Below are 26,194 nucleotides of genomic sequence, written 5' to 3' on the forward strand. Positions count from 1 at the left end.
TCTTTGACTAGTGTTCCACCTAAACATTTTTTTTTATCAAGAAGTTTTATTGAATTTCATAAAATTGTAGGAGAACTATTTTTGTACAGAGGTGATCTATGCTCTAAATATAGAAAATAAAACAATGATATAAGGGCTCAGGTTTATACATGGAATTTCAAACTTACAAGACAAGGTTTTGCTGCTAAAATGTTTCTAAATGTACATTTTGAACAGAACATCACTGATTAACACTTTGTTTCCAGATTGGTTCCAAAATTTGACTGCTATCGTTAACATAGAAGGCTGTCCATGGCTTAACACCTATATACATTTTGTGATCTTCTCAAGCCATCCACACAAAGTCACAATTCACGTTCTACGAACAACAACAATCTGCTTTTTACACAACAGCAAATTACAGACAAATCAGGTATGGATGTCATTCATTCTCACATTTTTCTCCCAAACTATGGAACTGTTTGCCAACTGACATCTGTCAAGCCTCCTGCCTGGATTGTTTCAAAACAAAACTGAAGACTAATTATTTGTTCACCAGACCCTACAGTGTGCTTTAGCCATTCAGAACATTGCTCTGGAGATCACTGCCATAGCAATTTAATTGACTGATTGATTGATCTCTACAATTCTTTAAAAGAAATATTTGCAACGTAGTGACTTTTTAACAACGGATCGACAACATTTGAGACACTGGAAGGATTTTTTACATAATCATATGTACACAAAATGGACACTCGTCTGTTGACATATTAAATGGAACAAATTATTCAAATTCTGTACATTGAATAGATATTGTTTGTGTTGAAGAGATATACTGGCGCCCTCTATAGTATTGAATGTATACAATGCAGGTAGTGTTCACTGAACTCGATTGTAAGTAGAACATTACAGAGGTTTAGATACGCGTTTCAGTGATGCATATGTGCACAGAAGCATGATTGTGCAGGCGTTCACGAAATGACGCATACAAAGTTGTGTTTAGCTAAGTGTTCAGAACTTGACCTTGAAAGATAGTGAAATGTGTATACGTATGTTGGAATCTTCTGTCCAGAAGGCCAAACATGACTTTGTTTTCCAAACTTGTTTGTACTTTTAGTCATTTTTTTAATCACGTACCCAAATGAAAAACTCAACAATTAGTTTACAGTTACATTTCTGAACTTTAACATAAACAATTACGATATTTAAAAGAAGAAAAACGATAAAAACTGCACACATATTGACAGCTACATGTAGTTACACACTCTTTTGACATAGCATTGCCTGATACAGAACGAGCGGGTTGCTTCGATTCATGACTATGATGCTATGTGTGTAGAACACAAGTAAATACATGCATCCAAACCTCTCTAATGTAGAAGGCTTGACAACATTTAACAAAAAAGACAAAGAACAAAACATCAAACGACAAGGTCTGGAACTCGTGTGCGTATTTTCCTTATTTCAAATGGAGACAAGTATCGGTGGTGAAATATAATGATCCTATGGGTAACACAGATTAAATCACATTTTTACAAGAATCATGAAAACCAACCATTTTGTCACTAACATTCTGTAAACAGTTATTTCACTTTAAACTTCAGACTATTATTCATTAAATAACAATAGTCTTTGAATATATAAAGTCTCTATTCAAAACATTATTATTAGTGATAAATAATGTTGTTGACATCCATACTGTCGTAAGTTTACATTAAATACCGGTACTATGGTTTGAGTTCAGGTTTCACTAGGGTTGGAATGCAGTACTGGATACACCTGTGTTTCACCTATAATATGGAAATTTGAGGGGTTTTGCAGGTGTTGGTTTACTTCCGAACCATGATGTCTGTAATGAAATTAAAGAAAAGGAATGAATGAATGAATGAAGAAAAATACAAATGCCCCTCATTAATTTTCATTGTATGTATTGCATACACATATATATATACACACATACATACACACACACACACACACACATACATAAATACATACACACACACACACACACACACACACACGCACGCATACATACATAAATACATACCTTCCAGACAATTGTATCTTTAACCAGTCTTTCTTCTTCCTTTGTAAAATGTAGAAGTGTGGCTACTGCTTTGACGAGTTGTACCGCCTGCATTGACCAACCAAACATCAAGATGTACTTAGCTACAAAGTTACTTAGATTTGGCACAAGGGGATTGCAAATGATAAACTTAATAACAGTGAAGTAAATTATGGTATTTATTAGCTGTAATTTTAGGAACATTTTTATTACACTCATCCTTTTAAAGTACTATCATAGCTTATGTGTTAATAATACCGGTATATCAAGTGGTCAAACTATGATGTCAGCCAAAAAGTATACCTTAACATTATTTTGTTGCAAAAACAGCTATAGGGTATGGCAAGTCAGATTTCTATCAAGCATTTTCAATACCAAGTCTCCTAACATGTTTTTTTCTTTCTTTTCACGAGATCACTTCGGTCATGTAGTTTTCCAAAGTCTAGTTATCCTACTACAAAGTTTTACAACAACTTGACAAACATGGCTATCTCAAAAAGGGCAAATGAAAGCATACACATACTGTAATAGTATTGGAAAAATTTAGGGGAATCCAGTCAGCTCATGCAAATTTACAGATCTCACAAAAAAATAATATTCTGGTTCATTTTCACCAAAAAAAGAGAAGAAATCTTAACACTACTGTTAACCTAAGGGTATTAAATCCTTACCTCTGTATCTGAGCCACACATGTATTTAAACATGACATGCCTAAGGTACTGGAAATTGGTTTCACGAATTTCATGAAAGTTAACGGTGGATAAGATATGGCCATGGGCAGGTGGAAGGGGTGGAGTTTGGCCAACTGATTGATTGAGTGATTTCGGTACTGTTGATGATCTGGTCATTGGCTCCCTCTCTTTCTCCTTACTCTCTGGTATGTCCAGGTCTGTAGCAGTTTGAACTTTCTGTGAAAACAATAGAAATACTATATATTGAAGCATGTATCTAATGATATCACATGAAAGGTTGTATAATATAGGGGTAGTAGACACTTGAACCAACTCAAGCTTCTTGACCTATCAAGTTTCATTTGGGACTTGACGTATTCTTGAGATTGCTTTGAACCTAACTCATTAATTGATAATAGTAATGTGTTCATCCTTTTATTACGAAAGGTTTGGAGAACTCAATAAAAATGTATTATCAAAGCAAATATCACCAGAATGCATCAAAACACAAGCAGAATCTGACATGGTTTTAGTAAACCCAAGCATGTTAGTGCTGAGTTGTCTATCCTACTAATACCATGGCCCCCTTTGTGGTGATGACTTGACTATGTTCATTACATCACTTCATCCTTATCTCTTATTTTCATATGTAAATTCACATTCAAACTAGGTGACATTGGTTGTCAGGGGCAACATGGTAATCAACAGAGATCATTTAATTGACACTGTATTTATGCCATGTATTCTGTACATGCACAGGGATTTGCAATTGCTAGTTTGGGGAATGGTTGTCTACTGACCATATATACATGTACCTATATTGGGTTTACCAGTAAAATCCTTCTCTGTCATTGATAGTGTTTTTAGTCTTTGTTCTACAAAATCACTCACATTAAAGAGGTCAATATTCTTTCCATCATTTCATGATGAAAATCTTACTTCACATGTAATAAAGACAAAACAAGTCTAAACATAACATTATGTGCGACGCTGTCTCACGCAGTGAATCTTTGGACAAGAAAATCAACGTATGTCTATTGTAATAGATAGCAAGATATTTCAGTAGCAATATTTCAAAGTATAGCTTACGTATGATTTAGTTTTAACAACATATCTTACCAGTTCCCTTTGTAATGTCTTTTTTAAATCTGATAATCTCTGTTGTTGCATTTTAATTGTTTTATTCTTCTCGGCAAGCTGATCTCCATAATCTTCAACCAGTTTCCTCAATTGTGACACCTTTGAACAAAATGAGGTGATAAAAAGTGAACATGCAGATATTACCAATTATCCCAGGTTCAACAAATGGAATATATTGTACTCTGGTCATTATACGTCACAACAACATGAGTCTACATTTTGTATGCCATTGGTTCTGCTGTGTTCGATATATGAGTAAATATTGTGCTCAAAAGAGACTTGGTTATCATGTTTGACATACAAATGTACTTGTTAAAAACATTGTCAAGTCAGTATGTGAGTCAGATAGCCAAGTCTCTGGGCATTGTGTATGCGCTACATATATTAACATTTTTTTGTGTTAAAATAATATTTTTGAACAGATTAAAGAAGAGTGAAGTTTGTTTGTTTGTTTGTTTGTTTACTACCGTCTTTATATGAACTTTTGGAATGATTTCATTAAAAATTGGCTCCGTTTGTAAACATGGCCCAGTTTTTGGTAACACTCAATTTAACATAATATTGAGTTGGAGTAAATCTTCTAATTTCATTCATTCTGAGAAAGTGAATAACTTCAAGTGAATACTTTCTGTCAAAAATTTAATATTCATTAGATGTATGAACAGAAATGAGATAAAATCCTGCTTTCTCTGAAAAAAATGTAAATCAAAATGTAGATTCCTGTAGTCTCTCTATTAGTATGTCACCTTTGTACGAGGTTTGAATGAAACAGACCTAAGCATTATTAAATAGGGATATAGTTGTAAAAGGATGAAAAAATACAGCAGCAATATAATGACACACATTTCAAACCCACTGTTAGTAGCCTCCCCTGGCAATGAAGGTGGGGGGGGGGGGGCACTAATCCAAGGTCAGATAAGAGATGAAATAGTGGTTTATTCCTTGATAATTACCTCTGAATCATCAAGTTCACCATCTTGTATACTTGTACTTCTTTGTATCAATTCTCTGGTTTTTCTCTCTTCTTGACTCTCTAACTCTTTTATCTGACATCACAAAAGAAAAATATAAGTCAGACCTAATTCTCTAGTAATTTTGTCTCACTGGATAAATTGAAAGCTTCTACACATTGATACCCAGTATGTATTGCTGCCATCTGTGTAGTCTGTAATATGCCATGATGGGACGCCTTCACACATCAGTCAACTTCTTTCACATCTCTATTGAACTGTGCCCTTTCTCACATTTGCAACATGATCTGGTTGCTGCCAATCAGATGTTACAATGACCATGACATCACACTTTTATGATATAATTTATTTAAATTCACTGGTGACACAGCCAGACATTGCTTCACCGAACGTGTGTGAGGGCAGAGTGACATGACATATTTTATTGTCTATCAGCTGTAGTGACCATATTTTGATTTCTGATAGGTTGCTTGCAATGACTTGAACTTCTAAACAAGATGGCAGGATACACATAATCTTAGTGTAAAATTTAATGCATTTCTTTTTCCCGTAAACTTGGATTTCATTGTTTATTGAGGTGGTGGGTGAACCTTATACACAGTGTGATATTTTATTCCACCTAACCAGTCATGAGTGTGTTGTATCATAGACCCCACAGGAAATGTGTAGGGTCTATGGTTGTATCTGGTAACAGCAAAATGTGCATGGTTATGTTTTTATTTCTCAAGTGGTGGCAAATCCAATGTGGCCACAAATGATAGCAGCTTTACATGAAATGTATGACTGGAAGCAGAAGCCAATGAAAGGAAATAGGTTCAGTAATATATCATAAAAATATATCAGATTCAGACCCAGTGAATTCCACTCCTATTCCACTATCCCTACCACTGATATCAAAGTCTTGCCCATTTTGCTATAGACCCTACAATTTTGCTCAAGTTAAAAAATTCTCAGGTTATGTAACATCAGAGACATTAGGACCCTGTATCCACCTGTATTGTCTGAATTTCACACATGCTACACATCCACAAGGGGAAACAAAATAATTTAGAGAAATTGATAAAGTACCAATGACCCATAACATGCTACAAGTTCAGTCCCACACACAGACCAGAAAATGAGATGTTTAGATAGTAAGAACAGCCTTCAATATCACCAAAACCCAAGTCTTTCTGGAACTCTGGCCTCAAGTGTAATCATATTAAACAGTTTAGCTGTGATTTGTTATGGACAGACTTGTAACAAATACTGCAAAACTAAAAAATTAGTCAAAATACAATTGTATGAAGTTTTTACTTGCATAAAATCAAAATAATTGTTTGCTTGTTTGTTTTAACCTGCTACTTCTGGAAGTGATGATTGATAAGTGTTAAATAACACATGGAGGATAATGCAGTGAAAAACAAAAAATGTCAGAAGAAATTTTACCTCAGTAATACTTGATAATTTAGTTACATGTTTGGGTACGTAAACACTTTCATATGTGGGTATGCATAAATTAAATTTTTTTACATGTTCTACAAAACATACATGTATGTTTTTTATCTTTTTTTTTTTCATTTTCTAAGTCAGCGAAGGCAAGATATGAGTGATTCCTATAAATTGTTTACGTGTTATCACTTTGATTACAAAAGGAATCTGGTTCATTTCTTGCATCATGCACTTCCACGTAATTAACCGTCACTTACTTATTTAAAAAAAGAAAGAAAAGGATGGTCATATTTTTTTAAAGAGAAGAGACCAATTTAGTGTGCCCATACTGAAATGAAAGAAACACCCATGCACTATATTTTAAATCTGTGCTTACTGATCCTGGTCTCAGCTGGTATGAGATAGACTTACTAGTCCATTTGACAGCATGCTAAAATATTAGATGATATGTGAGTCTTGTATTGATTGTCAGAAATTAAAGAGTTTAACATATATGTACAATGTGTTTTCCACACAAGGGTTTGAAGTTGTTCTGTCAAAACCCTATTTACAGTGGGCTTAAAATAATAAGCATTGCACAAGTCATGAAAGGTACAAAATAAAAAAGAATTCCATGAAGAACTGTGTCTTGTAAACCAACAATATAACAAAGCTAGTAATTAGTGTGATAATGGTGGCTACATTCGCATTGACAAAATAAGACAAGCACAAACTAAAACCATTAATGTGACATGGTGACATATATCTACAGACATCAATAAATACACTCACATCTAATGTAACATATATTTAGATCAGCAGTAATATTTACTATCTATGAAAGAAAGGTTAAGTTTATAGGAAAACTTATGAAGTGTTTTGTTTAATTTTCAATGACTTCCAGTGTTTACACTGTCGCTAATACAGTATAAATATATCCACATCATTAAAATACTGCCAATCACCCATTTCAGTAATTTATTTCACACTAGTACAATATAATTCAGGGATGTAGAAAATAGCCGCAAGCTGGTTAAAACAACCGACTGTCAGCAATAAATTTCAAGCTATGAAAATGGATATATTTATTAAAATTGGTCCCCAAAACTACAACAAAATCTTTAGAATTTATCATGTTTATGGTTCAGTGTTTCCGATGCCTGCTCACCAAATCACAAAACGTGAGAGAAAATCATGTTTGGTAAGAAGATTTTTGAGGCATTAGTCCAACTTGCTGACACAAATTCTTCCAAGTTTAGAGCACTGAATGGGATCAAAATGGATCTAAATGGCTTTGATACTTACCGGTAGTATTCAATTTGAACTTTTAAATTTTCGACTGTACACTTCAGTCTTTGTCAACAGATTGACCTGCTATTCAGTACACATGACCTAGCAGCCACGTGAGCCTTACATGTGAAGTGTGCAGTCGATAATTTCAGGTAAATTTTCAAGTTGTGTTCTGAACAAAAGTTCAAATTGAATACTACATGTATGGTTTACCAACACAGATGAATTTCCATTTGAAGACTTTGATACTTGCTAAAATACAATTTACATTCCTTTATATATTGTACTTAGTGTCTGAAACTACTGTGATTCAAAGCTATGCAAATACATATCATCACTACCAATTAATATACACCACTTCATGTCTACTTACCCTTTCTTGATATTCCTCTAACTGTTCTTGTTTTTCTTTCAGAGATCTTTGAAGCATATCAAAAGTATCACTCTTTGCTAGTTGTAATTTTTGAGCTTCATTTTGTACAATTTGTGATTTTTCTAAAAGGTCTTGGATTTCCTTCATTAAATGCTGATTTTTACCCTGTAGCTTCTCATTTTCTGTAATGGAAGCAGACAAATTAACAATTTTAAAAGTTGCAACCAAAAACTTCATGATTTCAAAGACATCTTCATGTTAACCTCATGATTTTACAGACCCACTAATTTCATAACTCATGATTTTACAGACCCTGAATAATTTCATACATTTACCTTGATTGCTGTCTTTTAATTGCGTCTCTGTTATTGTCAATCTTTGCTGCAATGATTCCAAATCTTTTAGCAGAGTTGGCGTTTCCTCCAAGATCTATCAACAAAATGAAGGAAAAATAATACTGTCTTGAGAATACATCAAGCACTGATGGACATAGCAGGGGTGACCAATATTTTGCAAAGATAGTTGACACAATAGTACTATTAAAGTCTCTGGTCATATAATGCCTATTCTAAGTCCTTCAATAAACTAGCTACAATAAAAGTAAATAGTCTTGCAATTCTCTTCAAGACTAAAAGGTTTGAATAACTTCTCTGTGTGTATCTCTCTCTCTTTCTGCTGACTCCCATGAGGCATTGTGGTGCATAGCAAAGATATTCTAGTAAAGGCACAAGATCAACTTGATGTATCTCTGAAATTGCAAGTACTACATGTAGTAATTGTATGTGATGTAAAATCATGAAAAAACTCTCCAGAACACATAGTTTATGAACATGTCTCTATTTTCATAGTGGTGTCGCCCTTTAACACAAGACTAGTTCAGGCTAACAAACCAGAACATGGTAATTGAGCTATACTGCAGCAACTTACCTGCTTTTCAAATGCAGCTGCTTTTGCTTTGGTTTCAGCCAATAATTTAGAAAGGGATGACACTTCTGATTCTTTTTGTTGTAGTTGATCCTGTAAGGTCAAAGGTTATGAGAGGTCTCTGTCAAGTCTGTACACTGGACACAAAAAATACCAACACTAAACATTGTTTATCAAGTGGAAAAATCTATCATGAAACAAGTTTTGATATATGTTATTACTGATGATAAGTTATAAAGTTCTTCTATACTTAGTGTAAGTAAATGATATATAAATATGTACTGGTACCCTATTATAGTATTTGGCAAAACACAGGTACTGTAATCTGGCTTTATACACATGAAGCCCATAGAGTCAACATTAGTTAGATTCGTTGCAGTACACTTTAGTGAATATTTGGCTATGATAAATTACTTTATCTTACTATGCACAAGACATTGGGTTCTACATTACTCACAATATGTGTCAAAATGTTGAAAATAGCCATTCTTTTTAACAATTTTTTCATAAAGTATGTTTTCACAGGTACAAGTACGTTATTCCAAATATTTGTTCTTCATTTAGCTAGAAAATACATGTGACCTACGAAATTTGTCACTACTCGTCTTTGACTCATAGCAACAAGGCCCCTTAGGTCACTCGTATGTTCCTTGGCTGAATGAAGAAAAATATAGTGGTTGGGGAAATAACGTATCGGCTTCACAAATATACAGTCATATTATAATAGGTGTACTGCATATAAAGTTACAAGGTTTTCATAATATAACCATGAACAAAAAATGAAAATTTTGAGAAATGCAATTTAAAATTTATTGTTATTAGATACTGTTTTAGCATTTATATCTGATAAAATATTTGATGGGTGAACAAAATCATTGTTTTATTACGGTACTAAATCAGACGACGCCAACATTGAGCAGACAATAGAACTGAACTGAACTGACCTTTAACCTTTGGCTGTCCTCCTCCATGGAGGTGATATGTTTCTCATGTTCTATTTCTTTTTCAAGGTATTCAGTTTGTGAGTTTTCTAGTTGTGACTGCAAAACAACAGACAATAAATATTGTTAATAAAATGATTTACTCCCAGAGTAGAAACACAAAAGGGAGAACATATGCAATGTTTTTAACTTTTCACCAAATTGTGTTCAAAATGTCATACAATTATAACTCCTGTCACAGACCTGTGCACAACACGGCCCTCAATGACTACACTTCCTGCACAGCATATCCCAGCAGCATATGCAGGTAAATCCTTCACAAACAACCTATGTTCTACCAGGTCCCCATCCATACACCAGGGATGACAGGGGCATTGTGGTTCAAATCTTTCCCAAGGACTAACCATTCTGAAAAAATGGCAGTAGAGAGACTCAAACCAAAAGTTGGAAATTTATGAGTCAGACACCCTAACCATTCAGCTATTATGAGTTCTCATTCTAATGGACTAGTACATGTAGATGTTATTCACCAATATTTTTCTTCATTCAGCCAAGGAAAATATGAGTGACCTAAGGGGTCTTTGTCACTACAAGTTGCTAGACAATAGTGACAAACCTTTAGGTCATGAGTATTTCCAAGCTGAATAAAGAAAAATATTGGAGAATAACATAATAACATTGCAAAACACTTTTGTTTTCTCCTTACTATTTTTTGTTGGGCAGTATTTTTGTCCAGTTCTTTGGCAGTTTCTAGGGCAGTAATTTGGCTTTCTAAGGCATTAATTTTATCCTGTAGATTCTGCCTTGTTTCAGCAGATTGTTGTTTCACTTCCTCTATCTGTTTCCGTGATCTCTGAAGTTCAACCTCAAGTTGCACTTTCTGAAAACAAAAAAAGGTAAATGCATTTTGTTTTTCTCAAAATAAATAAGTCAGAAGCTGCAACCATATCTACACACATACATGTACATGCACACACACACACACACACACACACACACACAATCACACACAGACATATGCAGACATACATACATAAATACATACATACATACATACATAATATGTACGTACATACATACATACATACATACATACATACATACATACACACACACGTATGTACATACATACATACATACATACATACATACATACACACACATACATACATATGTACATACATACATAAACACACATATAGTATAATTATATACACAAATACACAATCACTTACTGTCTATAGTGTTATTTGCAGTTTCAAATACATAATACACATACACAAACATGCTCTCTCTCTCTCTCTATCTCTCTCTCTCTCTCTCTCTCTCTCTCTCTCTCTCTCTCTCTCTCACCCACCCATCCATCCATCCATCCATATGTAAATCTTCACAACAATTTCACCTACCTGTGTTTCAAATTTAGATTCTTTGTCATTAACAGTTTCAAGATTTTTCAAGGCTCTTCCATCAGCTTCTCTAAGTTGTGCTTTTAAATCTTCAACCTGTTTTTCAAAATTTTCTTCCATAGATTTGGCATTGCTTTTTGTTGTTTCAAGTTCTTCACTGTCTTCCGATATCTTAGTGTTTAAATGGGATATCTGAGCGAAGGAAAATTAGAAATGTTCTCATTTTCCATCAAATAAAAGTCATCCTTACTGTGTGTGTGTGTGTGTGTGTGTGTGTGTGTGTATGTGTGTGTGTGTGTGTGTGTATGTAGATATATATATGTGTGTGTGCGCGCGCGCGCGCGTGTGTGTGTGTGTGTGTGTGTGTGTGTGTGTGTGTGTGTGTGTGTGTGTGTGTGTGTGTGTGTAAAAATTTGAAACTGCTGATGTACCAAAACATTTCCCTAGCAAAGGTGAATACATCTTTAGACTTCCATGGAAGTATACTTCCATGATACTTCCAAGTACAGTACGTTGCTGAAAATCTACATAGTCTTTCTCATTATCCCATACTTCAGGATCACGTGAGAAAGCATTGTGGCTGCCTGAACTTCATTGCATTGTTGCAATTGCTACTTTGTGTTCAAAGACAATAACTTGGCTTTGCAATAGGTATGACCATAAATATATTATTGGTAACCACAAAAACTTGGTTTGAAAATCATTTTTATGTATGAAATTTTTTAAACACACATGACAGTTATTAACTGAATACATACCTGTTGTTCTAAACTATTAATTTTGTTGCTCCATGTTGATTTAATATCATTCAAATGCTGCCTCGCTTCTTCAAGTTTCAATTCGAGTTGATCTCTCTGTCAAAGTGGAATATTGGAATCAAAATTAAAATTATACAAACAGGAGGTATTGCAGTACAGCCTTACTTTCCATACAAGTCATGCTTTCATACACACATTCTCTTCCACTTTTGATTGAGAAACAGACATGTTTTGAACAAATCACTTGTCTAACTGGATCTAACACTATGATTCAAATTCCATATATGTATACAAATACACAATGCCCTATAGTACTGATATGCTATGTATAAAGGGGCATGTTGAATGTGGTGGGGTTTGGTTTATTTCAAGGAGATGTGAATTCTACGGGATTATTCCATTGTTTCAAACATGGCAATTGAAGAGCACTACCAGGCAAGTATTTATCACACCAGAAAATAAATCTGACATTGACATAAAAAATTGCTAAAGTGCCCTCCGACGAATCTAACTAATGTTGACTCTATGCTCAACATAAGCAAACCAATACACCATATTTCAGATATCTACTTTCTGTCATTTATAATGTAGCATGATATACAATATACAATATTTTGTTTTTTACCTGATAACTGGAATAGTTCAGAGTCCCAAAAAATTCTGGTGGACACCAAATCTGTTGAAGAGCACTCCTAGTGGCCAAACTATGAAATCTTTTGTTTTTCTGATAACCCGTTTACATACAGTGATTGAATTTTTATTTACTTACCTCTGACTTGACTGCATCTAATTTTTCATCTCCAGACAAGTCACTATCCTGTAGTCTCTGTTCCAATGTTGTAATTCTTTCTTGTAAATGAGTTATTGTACTTTGGTTTTCTTCAACTTGGGCGGCCATCTGGAATATAATGATTCTATCTTTAGACTTTTGGTCCCTGTGACCAGACTTAATAGTTCAGATGATGATAATTTCACTCTTTGGTGCATTGAGAATGGATTTGTGATGGCATAGATATATATGCTAGACTAAGTGTATACATGCTAGTGTCCTGCAAGTCTTTTCACTATCACAACGCAATGTAGCTATAAACCTTCAAGCCAATTTCAATTTGATGTAGCCCTGGTAATAATGTATACACTACTGTAAACCCAGAAATTTTGCTAAAGACTTATTTTCGTTCATTTCGTTAGAAAACAAAAACGCAAAAATATGTAGTTACTAAAGTGCCTTCTTGTACATGAACACAATGTACCAGTCTGGTAAGTAGTAAAAATAAGTGTGTGAGAACTAGCTGAAGAAACTAAAAATCGCAAAATTTTCTATTAGTGAAAATATCTAGGTTTACAGTATTTCATTTGTTCTCTGAAATTATAAACCCATCATTATAATTCGGAAAGGTAGCCTACATACAATTTACGTGCAGATCTGCAGAAACCTTCAATGGTAACAATGAAAAGATCGGAATGGTGTTCCTTTCGTAATAAGATAGTGTAAACCTAGATATATTCGCTACTAGAAAGTCATGCGATTTTATAATGTCTTCAGCTAGTTCTCAAACACTAATTTTGACTATTTACCAGACTGGTACATTGTGTTCATGTACAAGAAGGCATATCAGTAACTGCATATTTTTGCGTTTTTGTTTTTTAGTGAAATAAGCGAAAATAAATCTTTGGCGAAAATTTCCAGGTTTACAGAAAGTGACGTTGAAAGCTTAAGCAACAGCTCAACATTAATTACTATGAAATTAATGGATTTGTTTTAGGTTGACATTTTTCGTTTTTGAACCATGAAAATGAAAATTGAGAACTGAAAATAGTGTGAATGATTCATGAGTATAACATTCGTATTGAATATGACAAACAGATATCTTATGGCTTGTGGAATATATTTCCATCTCTACCTTCTTTGTGCCTTTTAAAATGGTTTCTGATAATATAACACAAATATGGGTAAAATACATTATTACATGTACAGTCTATTTTATTGTACATCACGGCAAAAGTATGTATCACTCATATTTTCAAATATAAATATATTCATATAATATTTAATATTATAAGTACATATTGTATTAAAACAGCTGTCACACACTACATACACTCAGACACAGACCCAGACCCAGACACAGACACAGACACAGACACAGACACAGACACAGACATAGAAACACACATGCACATGCGCACACACACATTTTTGGTGATGTCAGAAGAAAATGAGCTGTACAAGGTAAACAATTAAAAGAAAACTGCGCTCATGGTTAATGTGGTTAGTTAGACCATTTTATACACCAAGATATCATTGAACAATTTTATGGTGCATGTTAAATGTAATGAAAACCGGAATTTAATTTTACCTTCTTTTTCTTAGTATCACAAATCCCATTGAAAGATTAGTAAGAAACACAAAGGTAAATATTATGTTAGTAGCTGGAAGGGCAATCAGTAACAGTACACATAGCAACCTGGTAAAACTTGCATAGATTTCCATATACATACATAACTTTGGTATTAAAGGAAACCCAGTTTGGTAAAACTTTCATAGCTTGCTATACCCTGTACCATAATTTTGGTGGGGCACCTTGGTAACAGAGAGCAAAAATCTTGTAAAACTTGAATGACTAAATCTTTAATACCAGTATTTATACTGATTAGCCTTGATAAACTACCTACGGAATTTATGTAGATTTTACCTGCAGTGTTTTTTGCCGATAGCTAAAAGCACTGTTTGTGATGAAGACGCTTGGTTAGTTACTTTAATAATAAGAAGCAGACATTGTTTGTGATGAAACTATTTGGTTAGTTACTTTAGTAATAAGCAGAAATGGTAGACTATTAGAACCCATCACCACCAGACTACCGTGGATTGCAAAGACATTACCTGTTGTCTATAGACTTCATTACTATGTCTGAGAGAATCATACTCATCCTGCAGGAAATTTAATTTGAGTTCTAATTTGCTGATACTACTGGACTTCTACAATACAAAGGGTAAAGGAAAGGAAAAAATACATACAGCAATAATAATAAATAGTGAGAAAATACATACATTCAACAATCTAATGAAACTAAAACTACATGCAAATAACACACCCTTCTAACATGTAACAATGATACTACCAAACTAGAGTGACTATAGAGTTTCAATTAGGAAGCACAAAGTCTTGCATGTCTTTATTACAAATTGCATAAACAAAACACAGGCATATAAAATGATACATTTTTATATCACCGTAAAGGCCTAATAAAAAACTGCGGTTTGGATTAAGCTCAATTTTAGAATAGGTGGGGTAGGTAGATGTTTTACTTTATTTTATATATATTTTTTTTTCAGGTATGAGTGTCTAGGTCTGGTAGTTATGTGTTTTCCAAATGGTCTGTCTTCTTGGTTTCTTCCTATCATATGTACGGCCATTACAGATAGGATGAACAGTTTTTTATTGTCTTTTTATTGATGTCAGTTTCTGCATCCACTATTTCTGGTGAGACTTCACAATTTTTGTGATTTTATTTTTTTAAAGTTTAGGGTCGGCAGTGAAAAACTAGGTGGGATTGGATAACTGGAACAAACAGTTTTTATCACTACTGAACTGAGGTTCAGTAGTGCTATAGGGATCGCCCGGCGTCTGTCTGTCTGTGTGTGTGTGTGTGTGTGTGTGTGTGTGTGTGTATCAACAACTTAAAGTCAAAAACTGCTGAACCGATTGCCATGATATTTGGTGGATCCATTACCTTGGGTGTCTAGTTGGGAAATTGTTCAAATCAAAATGATCGCATCACAGGTGTGTGATTTGGGTCAAAAAATGTGATTTTTGGTCAAATAACTTAAACTCAGAAACTACTGGGCAGATTGAAACTACTAGGCTTGAACACAAATCAACATCTCTGTCGAATGTGGCAAGATAAAAACAAAATTAATGTAAGTTGTTTATTTGTGTTAACAGTGAGATCAAATATAACATTTCATTTGTATTAGTGTCTGTATTTTGTTTGCGTAATTCAAAACAAAAGATGTTGTGTGATATGTTAAAAACATCATGCCATCCAATTGCAACTCTATAGTCACCCTGGTTTGGTAGTAATAGTAAGAAAATACAACAAAACTGCATGCAAATAACAACGATAACCACAATAATGGTAGTGAGACAACATCAATGATCAGTAGAACAAACTGAACTACATGCAAGAAACACTATCTCCTAATAGTAATGATAATCACAATAATAGTAATGAGACAATATTGACAGCCTAGATCTAACAGAATTGCATGCAAATATCTAAAAATAACTGCCATGCACTCTTATGTAGTACATTAGCAGGAAACGCATATAATAAACATAATTAATATGAAAACACAAACAATATTTAATAACTTCATAGCTGTCAACAAGACATATACTATGAAAAAAAATATGTTTTCTATGGAATATATTGAATGACTTTAACTTTAAAATATAAAATATATGTCAGTCCACTTTTTGTATAAATAGCCTCTCTGGATTTGAAATTAACAGTAAGTCCAGGGTACATACGTGTACATGTACTGTATAGACTACTTAACATATATGGACTAACAAGTTTGTAGGGTGTAGTAGTACCGATTTACTACAAACATCATAGATGGACTACCAAGTTTGTAGGGTGCAGTAGTACCATATCATATATGGACTACCAAGTTTGTAGGGTGCAGTAGCAGCGTTTTCCTTAACGTCATAGATGGACTACCAAGTTTGTAGTGTGCAGTAGTACCGATTTCCTTAACATAAATGGACTACCAAGTTTGTAGGGTGCAGTAGTAGCATATCTTAGATGGACTACCAAGTTTGTAGGGTGTAGTAGTACCGATTTACTACAACCATCATAAATGGACTACCAAGTTTGTAGGGTGCAGTAGTACCGATAGTAGTACATGTATACAACAACATGTGGAATTCAATAGAAAAATTGTAGCTGATACAGTTTACTTGACGAAACATGATTACCAAGCATAAAATTAAATTCTAGTCCTGCACCTGTATAATAGTATCTGATATAATTCACATGACATAAAATGATATAATATCAAACAAATCTAATAATTAGAACTTCCACTACATTTACAGCTAAGCAAAATAAGCATAAATTTACAGCACTTCTGATGTAAATAAAGCACCCTGGCTTAAACCCCAAAACAGAAAAGTAATCTCAAGTATTTTTTTTAATAAAAGCTAAATTAACATTTAATTAAATGGAAAAAATTAAGCATTTACATAATTAACAAAATAATTAATTATCAATTACTTTTATGATTAAAATATAAATTACAACCATTCAAAATTACAGAAAATTTCATAGATTTTCACCGCCTTGTAATCTTAGATATAGCAATAGTTATTACTGAACACATACTTTCCGGAAATATTCCATTAGGGTATAGATTATGCAAATGACAGCAGAGTTTTATTCTTTATTTAGATACATGCATTGTCTGATAATCCTTCAATCACTGTACCATATTGTAAAAATACAAACATATGGTCTGTTGTGATATTATCTCTGTGCTTTTCTATTTCAATGCACACAACACATCGTATGTATCACTTATGCTAGCAAATTCTCGGTACCTGCAACAGCATTTCACGTCACGCTAGAGGGTCACAATAGAACAAGAAGGTCGACTTATTCTCATGCATGCCTATAGTAATGCATGTGAAGTGCGTGGAGTGGAATTGAATGTTCATTATTTTTATGATGTACCTAGGCAGTATACGTATTTCAGGTACCGAGAATTGATAATGCTTGCAATGCACTAGTCTGAAGGATCCAGACAGTGGTCCACATAATATGTAACTGCTCACTTGCAGTGTATTACATAACCAGACACTTATGTAACCACTAACTTGCTGCATCAATTGCAATTATCTTTTCTGCATGCTTACTTTTAGTGAAATTGTGAGACTTCAATACAATTCTAGTTTCAGCTATCTTGTTTTGACCCTTGACCCCTGGCCTGTGACCAAAGCAACAAGCAACACTCTTCTTATCCATTATCAAACAACTGAATTCATGTACATGTACATACCTCTGCAACTTCTTGATTCAGCTCTGTTAATTGTTCCATACATTTTGTTTTTTCTCTTTCAAGCTTGATGACAAGATCGGCGTTGTCCAGTTTATGTTGTCTGAAGTCATCCCTGAAAACACGGAAAGTATTTCATTGGATGATGTCTATATTCATACCAAATCTAGATTACCTCATTATCTCTTCAGTATAGAGCTAAATTTAGAGGTGCTACAATCTCTTTAATAAATAAACAATTCTGTTTAAGGGTTCCAAGACCTTGACCATGGCATTTTATGAAATGAAAGCTAAGGTTAGACTGGTTTTGTCCTAGCTGTTTTAACTGTTATCTGGTGAGTCATGGAAAGGCACTTTCACCATCCCTGAATCACGTGATATCTTGCAAAATGCGAGAAATAAAATTATTTAAATTAACCATGAACTGACTACTGAATACTGGGGTAGAGAGTTCTGAGTATGAGGTGCCAATTACGTATGCTGATGTCAACTACACCCAAACATATAATATATATCAGTCTGTCTGTTGTTGACTACCTAATAATCTGTATGGAAATGAGGGTTAAGATACCACTGGACACACAAAGTAATGTTGTTGGTGACATCAACATACACATTTGGATACCTTTATTGGTTGCATTGACAGAATTCCCTACCCCAGCATACAGACCCAGCATACAGACATCAGTTAATAGCTAGTTTGAATAATTTCACTTCAATTATTTTTGGAGAAGTTGTACAATGCAGAGGAGGGTGAAAGTGATTTTTTGTGCCTTCTTGACATCAACTACAAAGTTTGGCAGGAAATCAACCCTCACCTTTGTTTCTATTTAATCCATTGAAATGCTCTACTATCAGGTAAAAACAAATAATAATTATACAAAATCACAAGTTTACCTCTCTGTTGTTATTTTTTCCAAGAGTTTCTTGGCTGTCTCTAACTCTGTTTGTAGACTTTCCTGTAGCTTCAAGCTTTCTCCTAATTTTTCACTGGTGTCTGTTAATTTCTGTTGACACTTCCCAAGCTCCTCTTGACTATTCATGAACTATAACCGAGAAAGACGTTGTACACAACACATTATATCCTCATTATGATAAAAACGAATGCATATACATATCAGGGCTTGAAATTAACATTTTTTCTTTGGTAGTCATAATGGGCTACCAATTTCAGAAAGTGGTAGCCCAAGGATGGAGACCAACAGTCCTATATTCCTGAACTCAAAACACAGTTCCTCTAATGGAAATCTGTTATTAAAATACTTTATGTCCGTACATCTGCTATCCTTGAAATGATCGCATAATCAGTGGTAGCCTGAGTTGGCTACCAGCTGTAAATTATGGTAGCCCCATGACAAGAATTGGTAGTCTGTGGACACAGGACAACTGTTAATTTTGTGGCCTGCATATGGTCAATAATAATGATACAAATATGAAATGTGAATATTAACAAACAAACATTCATTAATAAATAAATAAATAAATAAATAAATAAATAAATAAATAAATAAATAAATACAAAACTCCTTGATATTGAAATCAACCACATATTTAGCTTACATATGGAAAATTCCGCTTATAAAATATTTTTGGATTTAAAGAGACAGGCAAGGTGATATTTGGGTAAGGTGAAATTTACACATATACCACAAAAAATAATGACTGAACAGTATTAAACTGATATTAATAATTATGCTTTTGATTCATAATGGCAAATGGTGTGGGTTCATGAAAGTGGGATAAATCTTTCATACATATCTGTAAAGAATAACTAACATTTGAACTATTTTGAACTCACCAAGTGTTTGACTTTAGCTATTTCTTGGGTTTGAAATTCTTTTATTTCATCATTTTCTTCTCTTTTCTTGAAAACATTTGCTTCTAACTTAACCACTTTCTCTTGAAGCTCCTTATTTTGCTGTTGAGACAATTGTGAATGTGTGATGGTAAGTAACACTCATTAGGAGTCTAGAGTCTAGCTGCTAAACTACCAGGCTTTGTTTTGATATAAGGTGACTGAAGGTAGCATTATTTTCACTTGGGTGTGATGCACCAGAGGTACTGACGTCAACTTTCTGAGGGCAGATCCGGGGTCTTGTTACAAGGCTATAACAAAGCAAGTAACTATCTTAATAATCATGACTGAGGGAACACTGTTGAAAGTAACCTCTTTGGGAGTCCAGTAAACAAGCGGCAAATATGTGATTCCTTCCTTCATGCATCCATCTTGAGTTAATTATTCATTTTGATAATTTTTAAAGGGATATGTTTCAATCCTGGGTCATTCCATTACTGTTATCTTAATATCAATGGTTTAAATGGCATCATTCTTTTGTTCTGCCCAAACTCTTTTCTATAGCTCTGCCAAACAACTGGTTTTCACACTAAAGTGTGCTTTACATGCAGACCAAATCATCCTCGACATGCCACGCATGCTATATTCTTATTCATATTGCATACATTTTTTGAATGTTCAAGATATCCGAGAATGAAGTCACACACATTCGTCATGACTTCAGAAAATACTGTCGAAGCCATGGTGGATATCAGGTGAAAGCTTTGGTGAGCTACTAGTATTTCTTGGTGCAAAATGGAGTTAAGTTTATGAACATAGGGTTAGGGGGCTAGGGTAAGACATAAGAACACTGGGCCTGACATATATGTAGTTAATCTAAGGGTAATGCAATATTGGAACTACAAAATAAAGGGGATTGTCATATTAGTGTTAGGAATGACAAAGAGTTCCTTAGGACCTTTCCATCTATGGCTCTCATCAGTAATCATTAAAATTCCTACCCATTTTACTGCCTTGACTGCTGCACTAACTCATCTTAAGCCTCAGATGTGTTCTGTACCTCTTTACTTTGTTTCATTTCCTGTATCAAAACTTGAATTCTGTCAATCAAATCGCAGGTGAGGAGGACCTACTATACTCATGCATATAACTGTCACTGTACCTTCGTCAAACTCTTAACTTTGGCTTGATGTTCCTCTTCTTGTTTCTTCATCTCCAATGCATGCATTTCAGTCATTCTTGACCTTTGACCTTGATAATCCTCATTCATTTCCTGGATCCTCTTCAATGCAGCTGTGAGAGTAAAACATGGCATTCGTCACATGACATTTCTATATGAAGTATGATTTTGTAGAACAATACCTAGAGAAAGAAAGCTTTTGACGTACACTCTCAGATTGTTATGTATATTGCTCAAAAAATGAAATTTGTTGGTTAATGTTTCAATGACATCCTAACAATATAGACATACACACACAGAAAAAAGCTATAAATCATGGCCAGTAGATATCCTTTGACAAATTATAAGTTTTCAAAATCACCCCTGATGATTTGAGAATCCAGCATGGAATAATGGATTAGGACCTTGGTTCTATTGCAGACGTTTTTTATGAAACTGAGGTTTGATTATGAGGGTGGACAGGGATATTCATATTACGACTTCAGGTAAAATTCAGGTGAAATTCTTGGTCTGCAAAACAGTTGTACTTTGTCTAAATCACAATTTTTAAATGATGCTCTGGAATTTTGCTAATCTAACCTTATGACAAAATAAATACAACAACTAATGTATACTATTGTATACTATGTATACCCATCATACTATCGTTCAGCAGGAAAGGTAAACATTACATTTACAACCATGTTTATGTCTTTGGAGCAGGATGCCTTATACCTCTAGTCTGGATGCCAACATCGTCTAAACTACATCTGGTCAAAGTCCCTCAATCAGCACAAAAAGTTGTTTATCCAATCAGTGAACCCCAACTGGTATAATGATGTAAACAACATCCTAAGCTGACAAATATACCACATTTGGACATTACATAACTGCCCCGATAAACTCTAACTTTATGAGGGACTGTTTATTGGTTAAAATTTTGGGACTAATTAACAAACACAGGGCTTCTAGAGTAATGACTTTGACTATACTGAGTGGAGGTGTAAATGGTAACGATACCATATACATGTAGGAACTAGACTAAATGCCTTAGTACAATACATCATTCTCACATCAAAAAGTTACCATCCAATACACAAAAACTATTAACATACAAAAAAACTCACCATCTTGTTGTTTCTCTAGTGCACCTTCCACTCTTTCCTTCATTTTCATGGCATCTTTCAACATGGCACCATACTCTGACACTTTGGTTTCCAAGTCTTTGATTTGTTCATTTTTCTTAGCAAGTTTAGCAATCAGTTCTTCCTTGGTGACCGGCTACCATAGAAAAATTGAAACAACAAATACGGAATTACTCAAAAATTTGACAGATCTTGCTAGATACAAATAGCATGGTTGGCAGCATGAATACATCTACATGTATAATGTATCTTTACTTCTTTACATTGCTTTTGTATATAAGATTTCTGACCCCAGTAAAAGAGGTGTGTGTGCGGGGGGTGGGGGTGGTTAGTAACAGTTACACACCTGAAGAATATTGTTTTATTACATCCATTATAATAATGAATTTGAATTGAATTATCTATTTCAGATACATATCCTGGCTCATTTAATTGCCAGGCAGGAGGTCTTAGTATGTGCATCATCATTTGCAATTTTGCCATTTTTTTTTTCAGAGAGGAAATTCTGATTGATACTCCAGGAATTTTACATGTATATTGCCATTGGACACATTGGACACATATTTATTATTTGTACATGTGTACAAATTGAAGTAAAAGTGGTACCTTGTCAAAATTCAAAATTGCAGTTTTGTAAGATACTCATTTGAGAAATCTAACTATAAAATCAAAATCAAAATCATAAATATCAATATAGACCCCAATTTGTATATATTCACACAACATGCCATAAAAAATAACTTTTCGCCCAAATTTGGTCATTTTTACGAGTGGTCAAATTTATCACCAGTACAGATTTTTCTCTTGAGATATAAATCATTCCCAACAACTGCCCCTACACTACATTATGTTATGTATTGTATCAATTTTTAATTTATAACTCATAGTCCACCATGCTGAGAGAGCTTAATGACAGCTGTTTGACTACGCATCATGTCTATATTTGGCACTTCCATAAATATGTCAAGAATAAAAAATATCAAATATTACATAGAACTGATACATCCTACCCATTATGAAACTAGTAGTATAGTAACTACATTTTGTATTATATTGCTTAAACTAGTCCTGTATTTTTTTTTAACTTACCATAATAGGTGGGTGTGTGTGGGGTGAGTGGGTGAGGGTGTATACATGTACATTGCAATTGTATGTGGATGCAATACATGTATGTAAAATTCAAATTGTACATGTATCATGTACGTATGCATGTATGTTGTGTGTGTTAATGTATGTGTGCATGTGTGAGTCACATGTAATAAGTGCACGTCAGTCTGCCGTATCTGTCTGTCTGTATGTGTGCATGTGTGAGTCACATGTAGTAAGAGCATGTCAGTCTGCTGTATCTATCTCTGTCTGTCTGTATGTGTCTGTGTCTGTCCATCTGTGTCTATGTATGTGTATACTGCAGGAATACATGAGGTAGGATGCCTACATGTAAACAAATAGATATTACATGTCCCATATCATATCAAATACTATAGACTATTCCTCTGTATACTTCATCAGTACAAAAAATGTTATGTTTTCAAGATATCATATTACCCTGGTGGTTGATCCTTCGGTTTTCTGAGATAGACACAAACTAAAACTACATGTATTTGTGACAACATGTTGATACAACAGTGAAATGGATGTTAGTTAAATTATAATCTCTGTAGGGATGTGTCTCTGAAAACTAGTTTATTTAGAGTTCCATGAACTTGCAGTGCTGTTTTGGGACTTCCAATGTTTACACTATCTTGATCACAGGGTGATTACAATCACACAACAGAGGAACTGCCATCACCAACTTGTGTAATCTACCACATGGAAGACCAACAGATTTAGTTTGCTATCTAAGTAAACAGAAGGCTGGATTACCAGTGTTGTATCTGTGAGCACTATACATATACATGTAACTTGTTACTTCCTGATTTCATAGGTCCATGAAAATTATGTCAGAATATCACACACCGCATAAGGGTGTTTGACTAGCTAGATTTATCAATTCATCATTATTTTGTCATTTCCAATACTCCCCTTTAATATTATCATGTATATCTACCAAAATGTATGATTAAAATTGCACTCATAAACATTATTTTCATCTGCAATTTGTACTCATACACCTTCTGGTGTACAAATGTATGCAATCATTGCAAGTAACATCACTTTGTATACATACATGTACACTATGCATATGTATACTGTCTCAGATCACTAAACGATGAGATGAGATGCAGTGCACAAAAACAGAAAGGGAAATCAGGTATCATCAATTATTCAAAGTAAAACCCATGTAAACATATATGAAGCTCATCCAGATTTTAGTTTTCCATTTAAAAAAAAATCAAAAGTATAATTTACCTTAGGGGAGTTATTCCTAGCTGCAGTGTCATTGTCACTCTCTCTACCCTGTAGGGACTCTCTTCTTCCACTGTTGGTTCTATTTTGCGACGAATCTCTTCTTGCAGACTGAACCGGTGCAGCACCCCCTGGACTAAAGCTCCTGTTCAAACTCACTTCACCTTCCTCATCAACCAATTTCTTTTTTAGTTTAGCAAACATGGTAGTGATGTGTCTGACAAGTCACTTGAGAATATCCCCTAAAGTCTGTTCTTTTTTTTCTTTGATCGCTGGTACGTTCACTTTTCAAAAATTATGATTCATAACTTAAAAGTTTGATGCCATTAATGAAACATTGCACAATTAATTTTTCCTTCTTCACAATATAAAGGTCCTGAGTATGCCAGATAACAATTCTTTCTCTCCCACTGATATATTGGTGCCTTTACTTTCACAAAATAGACTACCAATAATACCAATTAACTGCCCACAAATTGTCTGCTGTAAAAATTCCTTAGTGCGTTGTCGGTACAGATTCTACAATTAAAACTTGGGTCTACAAATCACATATATTTTAATGATATTCTGTCCTTTCTGAATGTAACAGTCATATGTTACAGCTTTTGGATATTTTTCCAACCCAAATTAACCAGTACACATGTGTATCTTGTACGATGTATTAGATCTGAAAAAAAAATGGAAAAAATCGAAAGTAAATTTTATTTATGACAACAAGAAATATAATCAATCAATTAATCAATCAATCAATCAGTCAATTTTTATTACATAACAACATGCTATACTATAGCAAGCATGGTGAAGCATACAAATAGAACACAGAAATAAAGTGAAGTAATAATATCTACTATAGATTAAAACCTTGGTGTGAAAAGGGATTGTTTGTTTGACAATGATATCCAAAAAACTTGGTACAGAACAAAATAATGTTCATACACTAATGAAATGACCCCAGGATTCAAACATATATTCCTTTTAAACCTTTCAATGATTTAATACACCCCTCAAACGTCTGTGGGTCAGTAAATTTCATTCATTCCACCATGGAAGTATAACCCACGTGGGTTATACTTCCATGATTCCACTGACTCAGTAGACACCCTGTCATTGTGTCAAAATTTACACACAGACACACTACGTTTCTCTTCGGGTGACGTAAATTAGGGTGTGAATTATAAATTTTGCAGCAAAGATCAAACGAACGAAATTATATTCTAGTTCAATTATGCCAAATGTATTCAATCTTCACTTTACCATACAGATATCAAAGTTCGATCAGTACTTTATTACTATGTAGTAGTCTGTAGACTTCTCTTAGTACATTCATTTCAGTGACAATATTGTCAATATTTAAATGTTGCCGTGTTTTGAAGTAGAACTTCTACAAATATACTCCAAGTTAACCCTGAATAGAGATCAGTACATCTCCCAAACCCATAGCCACTACAAAAAAAACTGATTCAATTTCAAGAAACCTGTATCTAATACACGATATACATATATATACAAATCTAATGTACCTCCCCTTGATCACAACTTTGATATGCTCTGGTCGACACATTTTGGATGCAACCAGTAATCAATTTCATAATGAAATACGGCTATTTTCGGGAAATTTACTCATGCTATTGGAAATTAAACCATAAAAAGTATGATAGTGGATTTACGAAATGACTTATCGATAAATATCTTACCTTTCGCCAAATTGTTAGAAAAAATATCACTACAATATGTAGCCGGACGCCATATTGACTTTC

General features: G+C 34.0%; 1 protein-coding gene across 1 annotated transcript; it reads right to left on the reverse strand.

Annotated features, from left to right (window-relative positions):
• LOC144441024 (golgin subfamily A member 1-like) lies at positions 1-26,194 on the reverse strand. Its single transcript, XM_078130535.1, has 21 exons — positions 26,132-26,194; positions 24,441-25,104; positions 22,074-22,227; positions 20,950-21,080; positions 19,791-19,910; positions 18,890-19,038; positions 17,996-18,107; positions 14,816-14,911; positions 12,701-12,829; positions 11,932-12,027; positions 11,174-11,365; positions 10,474-10,647; positions 9,771-9,866; positions 8,830-8,919; positions 8,238-8,331; positions 7,903-8,084; positions 4,812-4,904; positions 3,838-3,957; positions 2,719-2,955; positions 2,030-2,116; positions 1-1,828 (listed from the first exon to the last, which is right to left on the reverse strand). The coding sequence occupies exons 2-21, from the start codon at positions 24,639-24,641 to the stop codon at positions 1,766-1,768; spliced, it is 2,616 nt and encodes an 871-aa protein (XP_077986661.1). The 5' UTR covers positions 24,642-25,104; positions 26,132-26,194; the 3' UTR covers positions 1-1,765.

This window comes from Glandiceps talaboti, chromosome 10 (genome assembly GCF_964340395.1).
Source record: "Glandiceps talaboti chromosome 10, keGlaTala1.1, whole genome shotgun sequence".
Classification (NCBI taxonomy): Eukaryota; Metazoa; Hemichordata; class Enteropneusta; family Spengelidae; genus Glandiceps; species Glandiceps talaboti.